Genomic DNA, 9891 nt, shown 5'->3' with positions numbered 1-9891 from the left:
ACTACAAAAAGAGAGTGAAGAATTAATTGCTTTAATCGGATTTGTTTCCCATCGAAGCCCACTAGTGTACAATTAATTTTTTGGAGATCCCCGTCGTTAAATGCTCAATCTCTTTTATTTTTTGTGCATAAGAGAACTAATGCTGTTAAACTATGCATGCGCAAACAGGATGTGAATAATAAGTTGCCTATCAGTTGGTTAAAGCGCCTTTAAAGACAACAGAAGTTTCCGGGTTCGAATCCCGTTCGGGACTTACCGTATCCACACTGTCCGAAAGCTTTGGTTTTCTATTTGCGGCTGTTCACTTAAACGTGTACGTTTTAGCTGTTGCTTATCAAATAAATTTGTACCGGTATCTCTACCGATCAAGCCATTGCCACAGCATTGTTTTCAGTACTTTCCCTTTTATTAATATATATTTTGTCGACAAGACAGGATCTCCGTAATACAATTAATAACGTGTCATTATAAGATAATAAAACATGTGTTGCGTTAAAACAGTACCTTTGTTATACCTTTGTTGAGCCTCATCTTGATCGTAATAATACTGAATGTAATTCTGATGGTCGTCGTTGTCTTGGTCTTGGTCGTCACACGTGACCAGCGCCAACAGCATTACCGTAATCAACGCAATCTTCTGCTTCATCTTGCTTGGAAACAGACTCTTAGAGCACGATGTTGTAGATGTCCTGTTGTATGCCTATTTGCCTTATCTGTTTTCGCCCACTGATTCCTCGAGCCAGTGGTGCGAGGAAATGAATTCTTTCATCGGATCTCGGGATACTCTCCATCAATATTTTACATAACACTCTTCTAGAGTGTATCCATGTAAGGGAAGATGAAGTAAGCTCTCTTCTCCCGGCGTAACAAAACTATGACTCAAGAAACACTTGAGTTCAATAAATCATAATTGATAATAAATCAAATATCAGATAAGTTCGCAAATGATGCATAATAGCATAGGACCTGAGTGAAAACGGTTGAAAATCAAAAGAAAAAAAAGAAGAAAAAATAATGTATATTTATTACCTATTTTAACTGACAGTGACAATCAATGAATTAGACACGCGTTGTGCTGCTGTTTGGTTTGAGGATAATGATCAGCACATTACAGCTGGAATAGTAACTTGCAGTTGATGTGTCAAATCACGAGACTTTCCAGAATTAAATTCATGATTTTCACCAATTATGTCTCTGTAGTATTTACTTTTGCAATTTACTCTATTGTCAAAATACAATATTATATTCAACCATATTATGAAATTACTCCTTATAACGTAAGCTTAAATAATATAATTAGAATATTATTTAATTAATTTTTACTCATATTTTTTAACCCCAACATTTTCCGATTGTCTTGCACCTTTATCAAAATGATTGTGATGAAACTCCAAAGCTTAAATTGATGATATGCTTACTGAGTCCTACAATATTTCAATAGCTGCATCATCTCCAGGATAGCGATTCTGATTGGCATTGTATTTTGTTCTTCTTGCAGAACATGACAAAGTCACATTTGGTTACCAATTACAGAAACGTCACAGAGCCATTCGATCATTTTAAATCATGTGTGTGTTTTGGGGTGAGGAGGTTATTGTGTGTACGTATGCTGTGTAATCAAGACCAGGTGAGGAACATGTAAGTATTAATGTAGGAGAACAAACTTAAAGTTAATACGACACTGAACGAGCTATGTACCACGCTTCGAGCGCTCTTATGTTTATGAAATAGTGCTATATAAATGCTGTAATGTATGTATGTATGTATATTCAAGTTATTAGGGCAGAGGAACTGAAATAAAACATTCTCCAAGGTGGCCTATGAAGTACACATATAAGAGACACACGGTGTGTTTCAATAGTTTTTTGATATTTTTATTTCTTTAGAAAAGCTTTCTGCAGCAGACTTTGTACAAACACGACACACTTTAGAAAACACACACACAGTGCGATGTTGCAAGTGGCCTATTAAACATTTTTAGGAACCATAATATAAAAATTGACAATTATTATACAAAGCAATCATTTATTTTTTCTTCGATATTCATTTAGCGGGAACAACTACTAAATAAAATCTGCGACACATTTTTTTTTCTTTGAATTTATCTACCAGCGCAGTCCCCACGGCAAGCGGTTGTCATCACAACACATTCACCAACCGATACGGCAACCAATGTCGGATCAGACTTACACCGAACAACTTCGAGTTTGCAAAGATTTGGGTAGGTCGTTCCGTCACTTCCGCATCAAACTAAAATAAGAAGTTTTACCATGGGCCGATTTTCCTTTAATTGTAATAATTAATTAGAGAAATATTTGATTTCAATAAGCGTCTCATTTAATTCATAATCTAAAACATTAAAAATTTCGGACGTTCTAGTTTCTATTTTTATTCATCATTGCTGCGTCACCATAACGGGATTTTCATTAGTGTGACATCAATGAATTGACAAAAACTATTCAAATGAATAATTAATTACAGTATAAGCATTATTTAATTGGATTTTTTTAAATTTTTAAAATGATATTGCAGAGATAAACATTACAAAAAATAAACCGAGAGAACACGATCGATTACCATAAAAAGCATATTGCTGCTGTAGTTTGTTAGGCCTAACAATCTTAATAATTTACTTTTATCAATTAGGCCTATTTGAGTCCAGAATGGACATATTTCCTCAGTCTAAATGTCATTTCCATCAAATCTTAATTTTACCATGCAAATTTTGTATGCATTCTATCTTTGTATGAGATTACATACTTATAATATTGATTCATTTATCCGTCTTTTTATCAACTTATCAATTTCTTTGTTCGTTCATTTATTAATTCGTTTTTATTCATGCAGTCATTCATTAGTTTATTGTTTAATCATATCAGTCATTTGTTCTTATGTTCGTTTATTAAGTTTATTTGTTCGTTTGTTCATTCGTTTATTATGTCCAACAACAGGTGACGATCTACTCAGATATGTGTATGCTCTCTCTGAATGAATGAATGAATAAATAAATGAATAAATTAATTATTAACCTTTAACCTTTACCTTGCGTAGCAGGACATTTAACAAACTTTGTCTCCGAGCTTGAGCTACCACCCTGTGCCGGTGCCTGAATACATTTGCGTCTCTTAAACCCAATAATAGCTACTGGTCCTGTATACGTGAAAGGACAAATAATATAAAACATAAGTTTATAAAAGTAAGATAATGTAATAAATTTTATATTGAGTTCCCCTTATTCTTACAACTAACAACGGGGTATCTAGGAATATTAACCTGGGGCTAATGGGGTCGTGATGAGAACTGCCAGCTGCCGAGGCGATAGATTTAGTACGGTTTAATTTTATAGTTTTAACTCATAACTGTTCGACATTAACTGAAGTGCATTTTTTATTGAATTTAAGTAGAAAAGTTTTTGGCAATATTTATAATAATAATAATAATAATAATATAAATAATAATAACTTTTTACAAAATTGAATAATTTATTTCATTTCATTCATTTATTACGCCTTAGTTCCTGAAAAATAAATTAAATGAAATAAACATAAATTATTTATATTTATGAATATTTTTGAATATAATTTATATGATAAATTAAGCCGTTTTACTTGCAGTTTTTACTTGCTCACTGCTGTCATAACCAATTTTATAATACAACTCACTAAATAATAATAGGATAATAAATTATGAGCGTACCTGTATTTGTGCATGCGCCTCGTGATACCATGGATATACTTGGATCCAGACATTTGGCATTCAACAAGTAGCATCGGTTTCGATACGTTAGGCCATCGCTGCCACACTTAGGTTTTAGGTGTTTTTGGCATTGGTAAATACAGGCTGTAAATATACATAAAAAGCATTAAAAAAAAAACGCTACTAAAAATATATCTAGCGTTTTTCTTTTTTACTTGGTAAAATATAGATTTTAATAATAGTTCAAATAAAGAATAAATTATTTTTAAAAACATTATTTAATATCTTCGTACAGACTGCACAAGTATGTCTATGAGCATCACCAAAACCTCTTAACCTCGTTATAATCGCCATCATGGGCATATTTTATTTATTTATTATTTTTATGTGCAGTTATTTGGAAACAATTTTATTAGGATAAATTCATAATATTATAATATACAAGAATATGTCTTAGGGAATTCTGTGAATGTTATAGTTATTTCATATTCATATCTATATAAGAAAAAATAAGAAGACAAGAGGAGGACCACAATATAGACTAGCAGGAGTAACGAGAAACTATGTGAACTAGCTTACATGACAGGGTATAATAACTATATAATTGAATAATATAATCATAACAATAAACAACTGTGTTGATATTTGATTAACTTACATGTTTTACAGTTGAACCCTGTATAACCAGGTGGACACCTACATGTGTATGTGTCGATACCATCTACGCAGATCTTGCCACCTGAACACACGACGCCGGCACAGTTATCAACATCTTAAGAAGAAAAAAAGATTTTTACAATATCACCAATATATTTTAGATCATCATAAGCGAAAAAACAACATTGAATATATTTAGTGAATTCAGATGATTTTTTCAAAAATAATAATAATAATAATAATGTTGTATGCCCATATTTAGTCATGATGTGCCTATATATGGTCATGATGTGATGTCATCATGACTATATTTAGGCATTTCATATGTTTTTGTTAAATAAATGTGGTAGTCTGGACAGGGCTTGAATATAAATAGGCCAACCAGCATTGGTGTAAAAATAATATCAGATGTTTATGGGAACGTCATATGTGATGCCCTCTATCGGCAGATCTAATCCCGTCAGGTTTGTCTCCGTGGTTCCCCTATCAAGAAGGAGCTCTGATGAAGTAATTTTGAAACAGTGACGAATGTTTTTTGCAAGTTCACCTTTAGGATTGGTTTACTACAAGTGACTACATAATAACAATATATAATTAAGTTACCAACTGAAGTTACTTGAATATTTAAAACATAATGGAATTGTCATCTCGAATCTAGTAGTGTTTGAACATAAATTTGCAAGGACAAATTCTTTTAAGAACTCGTTTTTTTTTAAATAAATTTTTCCCGTTTATGGCAATCAATCTCCCCTGAAATAAGAATGCTTAATTTAGATTATTTTAATTCTGTTTAATATTTATTTTATAATTCTTATATATATTCTATGTAAACGTTTTACTGGGATTTTATCGAATAGCTTATTGCTAATTGCTCGTTTTTTTTTTGTTTTTTTGTTTTTTGCTTTTTTTAAATCAATTTTTCTCGTTTATGGCAATCAATCTCCCCAGAAATAAGAATGCTTACTTTAAATAATTTTAATTCTGTTTAAAATTTATTTTATAATTCTATATGTTCTCTGTGAACGTTTTACTGGGATTTTATATTAATGCTAATTTTAATTCGAACAGCTTATTGCTAATCTGTTTGAATCTTCTATATTGGTTTTTTAGGTTTTTTTTTTCTTTTTTTTTGTAAAGATGTTTAGTATAGAAGAGCCATTTGATAGTGCTTTCACATATGGCAATCCTCAGGTAATGAATATCTTGTTTATTGTACGTTCTTTTCTTGTACTACTTTTACCTGGATATTAATAAATGAAATATATATGTAATTACACAGTGAAATAACTCAGGCCACGGTAAGTCGAATACATACACTTCGTATATACTTACTAATCTCACAATTTCTGCCTTCGAACCCTGATGGGCAAGTACATATATAGTCATTCAGCAGGTCGGTGCAGAAAGCTCCATTCTGGCAAAGATTTGACGCACAGTTACTCGACTCAGCTAGATCAGTATAAAAAAAAAATCAGCATAAACATTTTATATTATTATATGCGGCTAACTCGTTAGTGTCGACTACAGCTTGCTCGAGCCTACAGCACCCGGGGTCGAAGACAGTCTCCCATCTAAGTGTCCCAACTTTGCTTAACTTCAGTGACCCAAGGAGAACCAGTGTTTTTAACGCTGTGGTGCCGTAGATTTGAATTATGCATTTAATGCATTTCTTTTGGATAAGCTACCGTACCTTAGTCCTAATAAATAATATAGTATTTGGATATTAAATTGTTTTACTGTATACGCAAATAATTTGATAGGATAACTTACTTGTCTGATTAAAGATGGAAAAATGAATGAAAACAATTTAAAAAAAAAGAGTGACAATAAAGGTGGGTGACTCCCACGAAAGACAAAAAAAAACTTACTTGTCTGATATGTAATATAAAAGCCAGGCCTTTCTATATTACGGTCAGATTCGAACACAAACCAGGCATTGCCTCCCTGGATGGTGAACTGTTGTGGAACAGTGGTGAGATTGCCTTGCAATACACTATAATTACCAGTGAAATTCCACAATAATCCAGGCGCATATTGTAACGCATCCTTATCAAACTACAAGGAATTATACAAGTTTACATTATACTATATTTTAACTAATAATATGACTACTTATTATCATTCGCAAGTATTATTATATATATAATAATAGAAAAATGACAATAATATTTAAACAATTGGCAAAAAATAACAATTAGGCCTAGTATTGAAATTAATAATTTTGTTATATTATTATATAAATATTAATAGGCCTAATAATTATAATAAAAAAAATATCATTAGTAGCATTATTATTGATAATAATAACTAGATGATGATGATGTTGACCACGATGATGAAGATGACGTCGATACGATGTCAATAATAATGTAACGATAACGAAGATGATATTAAAATACTAATAACAATAATATAGCAATAATAATGTAATTATAATTAATGTTATATTTGGTAGGCTACATAAGCATAATATTACATCTGCATGTAACCACTCGTATTCTGACATACCTCTGTATCGAACGCCCGTACGGTGAATGTTAGCTGTTTGGCACCGTGGACACGTACGTTGTAGTGACAATTCTGATTATTGCCGTATCCTACGGGGTAGTTAGGACTTATAAGTTCTCCAGTATTTTCATATAAATTATAACCACAATTTTGAACTGCAAAGGAGAATAAAGTCGGAATGCTAGTTAATCAATTTATAGATTTAGATTTAGAATGAAATAGTATGCAATAATGGTGATACAGTACTAATAACAGGCCTATAATATAGGGATATGTCATCATAGTCAATTAAGTTGTGACCGTTTGCGTATTGATTTTATAGGATTAGAAACATACGGACATTAGTGTTAATGTATGTCCTGTCTACTAGGCATGAGCAGTAAAATTCATTGAAACTAAAAGACTGGCAGTAGAGTAATAGTAAGATAGTTAAAATAGTGTCAATTCAGTTCAAAAGAACACTGTCTTACATGTGTTAACGTCACAGTTTTTTCCAGCCCAGCCATACAAGCAGCGGCATGTGTATTCGCCTAATACTCCATCACCTACGCAAACGGCTCCATTTCGACATGGGTCCAATTGTGTATACATACGTACACGCACGACTAACGTGACTGTTCGGTTTATCATACGTTCATAATCTGTTTTCACTATTATATTTCAAATCAAATCATACTTTATTAACCTCCTGCGAGACTGTAGACATACAAATACAATTACAATGCAGATAATGACAGAACGTAAATAAAAATTAAAATAGCTTAAACACTTCAATTATTATTCTTGTATCTTGTATCTCAAACGAAATCCAATCATCACATTGTACAACAAATGTTCAAATAACTTTATCTGATAATCACATACTTCTCCCTTTTATGACCAATATTTTACTGACTTACCTTGTCCAAAGGCACTTAGTAGCAGTGTCGCAAAAACAGACAGGATTAGAAATAAAGATTGCATAATGGCAGATTATCCTTATTCAATACAATCGCGTTAGTTTCTGATTACGGTTCTGAAGATGAATCTCTATTCCAGAGGCTTTATAAACTCTACCGAAAACCCCTTCTTTTTTTAAATCAAATCTACGTCACAACTATTTCCTATCGCAGGAAACCTCTCAAGATGCTAGGATTCCTATTCAACTTTATATCTATTTTGAACAAAAGTAAGAGGAGTACGTGCCAAGTCATAAGCCAATTATTATTCATTGGACTAACACCTGTGAGAAGGCGTAGAATTATAGAAATTTTATGTCCGCCTTTTGTAGGCCTCTGTCGGTCTAAGGCCATTATATTAACATAGAGGTATACCACCATGATATTAACATCCCATGGTTATAGAATGACATGGTATCCTACTTAGGCCTATACATTATAACGTATTCAGTAGTGTCATATTTACAATTAAGCCTTTTTATACCAAATTATTTATTTGTTTCGTTTATTTATTGAGATTGCTTTGTGAGAGGGCTTTATAAGAGTATAATTGTAAAATACAAGAAAACTGGGAAAATAAAGAATAGTTACACTAATTATTTTCTACCGTACTCAACCTTTGCTTTGTAATCAAAAAGACAACATTACTATTATCATGATAATCGTCTTTATCATCACGTCAAAATATCGTCATCAGTTTATTATCATCAATATCTTTTTATCACAATCGTCATCATAACAATCATCATCATCATAATCACCACCTTTCAACTAATGCAAAAGTGAAGCTTTTATGGTGTGGATCAACACAAAAAAAATGCAGGGCTATACACAAGAAGAATAAGAAGGAAATAAAAGAAAGAAAACAAAGAAAACATTGTAGAATATAGTTCCAGTCGCATTATGTCTATAAATTGGTAGCAACAATGAGTTTCGATGGTTAGTCACCGATTACGGTCTACACATCTGAAATTTAAATCGTTCTTGAGCCAATTAAAAACCAAGAAAATATACAATTTTAATTTAACAATTTTAACCATAATATGACAGATACCAAATATGTTACGTGTTGTCGTTCATTTTTCCATCATATCCGTCTAAGTAATTATGATCCCATGGCCAAAAATGCTATCGATTCGATAATTTATAGTTTAAGTTTTCGAGGCCGAAATAGGCATATGCCTATTATTTAGTCCGCTGATTAAATTATCGTTGGTGGTAATTGACGTATAATAAAATATGTTTCTATTTAGTAGCATTTTCCTTATTATTGCTAAATGTATTATGATAGATTACACAAAATAGTTGTTGTTTGGTGTAGGCCAATCAATAATAATAAAACCGAACACCAATTTAATGCGCCACTTCATCACAGACTTACGTTAACGGTTTGCGATTCTGTTATTCTAATGAATTTTAGGAAAATAACTTGGTTTTTATTTTTTTTAAATAAATAATATTGTTGACGTTAAATCTGGACATTATGTCAGAAACCTATGTGAATAGGCCTATTATAATGGTACGTGTTAACGCACAACATGATTGAGCAATTTTTTCCGGAAAAAATAGTAAACACAATGACGAATATTTCCCTTTTTTTTATAAAGCTGACCCACTTGATATATTTAGGTTAAGTGTATAAGTGGCAACAAAAAATAATATTCGCATTGTTCCTAGAGCATATCTTAAGCACTGTCACGATTTTAAAGCTGTGACGGCCAAAATTTAATTTTATAATTCCTGTGACAAATAATATATCACGCGCAGTTGCTGAATTCTAAATATATAGGCCTTTAGGCCTATATATATAAAACTGAAGGCATGTTAAAGCTAACATTTTAAGGCCAACTCAGACGCGATTTGCTGTGCGTGCTGAACACAGACGCGATGGTTTTCGTGGAGGCGGTCGCAACATGGTCGCAACCGCGAGACTGTCCCCTACGGTGAGTCGCGTCGAGCTGCATCGTACGACGCTGTCTGGGTTGGCCTTTAGGTACATGTATCGGATAAAGATCGAATTTGCCCATCCTAATCTTTTATCTTTAATATAATATTATTGTCAGAATCATATAGGCCTACGTCTTTAATTAAA

At 32.2% G+C, this 9891-nt stretch overlaps 2 protein-coding genes across 2 annotated transcripts in view; both read right to left on the bottom strand.

Moving 5' to 3' along the window:
- LOC117119362 (extracellular protease inhibitor 10-like) overlaps positions 1-781 on the bottom strand; it is a 3320-nt gene extending 2539 nt beyond the window's left edge. The window contains exon 1 of the mRNA XM_033264157.1: positions 505-781. Within this exon, the coding sequence (XP_033120048.1) occupies positions 505-646 (142 nt within the window). The 5' untranslated portion in view covers positions 647-781. The remainder of the gene's footprint in view (positions 1-504) is intronic.
- A 1762-nt stretch (positions 782-2543) lies between these two features.
- Positions 2544-7824, bottom strand: LOC117119381 (fibropellin-3-like). The gene is made up of 8 exons (XM_033264183.1): positions 7761-7824; positions 7332-7511; positions 6862-7016; positions 6222-6408; positions 5686-5802; positions 4355-4468; positions 3697-3840; positions 2544-3150 (listed from the first exon to the last, which is right to left on the bottom strand). The coding sequence occupies exons 1-8, from the start codon at positions 7822-7824 to the stop codon at positions 3032-3034; spliced, it is 1080 nt and encodes a 359-aa protein (XP_033120074.1). The 3' UTR covers positions 2544-3031.
- Between the last annotated feature and the right edge of the window lie 2067 nt (positions 7825-9891).

Source organism: Anneissia japonica, unplaced genomic scaffold (assembly GCF_011630105.1).
Source record: "Anneissia japonica isolate Jap-2015-1 unplaced genomic scaffold, ASM1163010v1 scaffold287827_len377088_cov200, whole genome shotgun sequence".
NCBI classification, from domain to species: domain Eukaryota; kingdom Metazoa; phylum Echinodermata; class Crinoidea; order Comatulida; family Comatulidae; genus Anneissia; species Anneissia japonica.
Note: the sequence above shows the minus strand (reverse complement) of the source record. Positions and strands in the feature narration are given on the sequence as shown.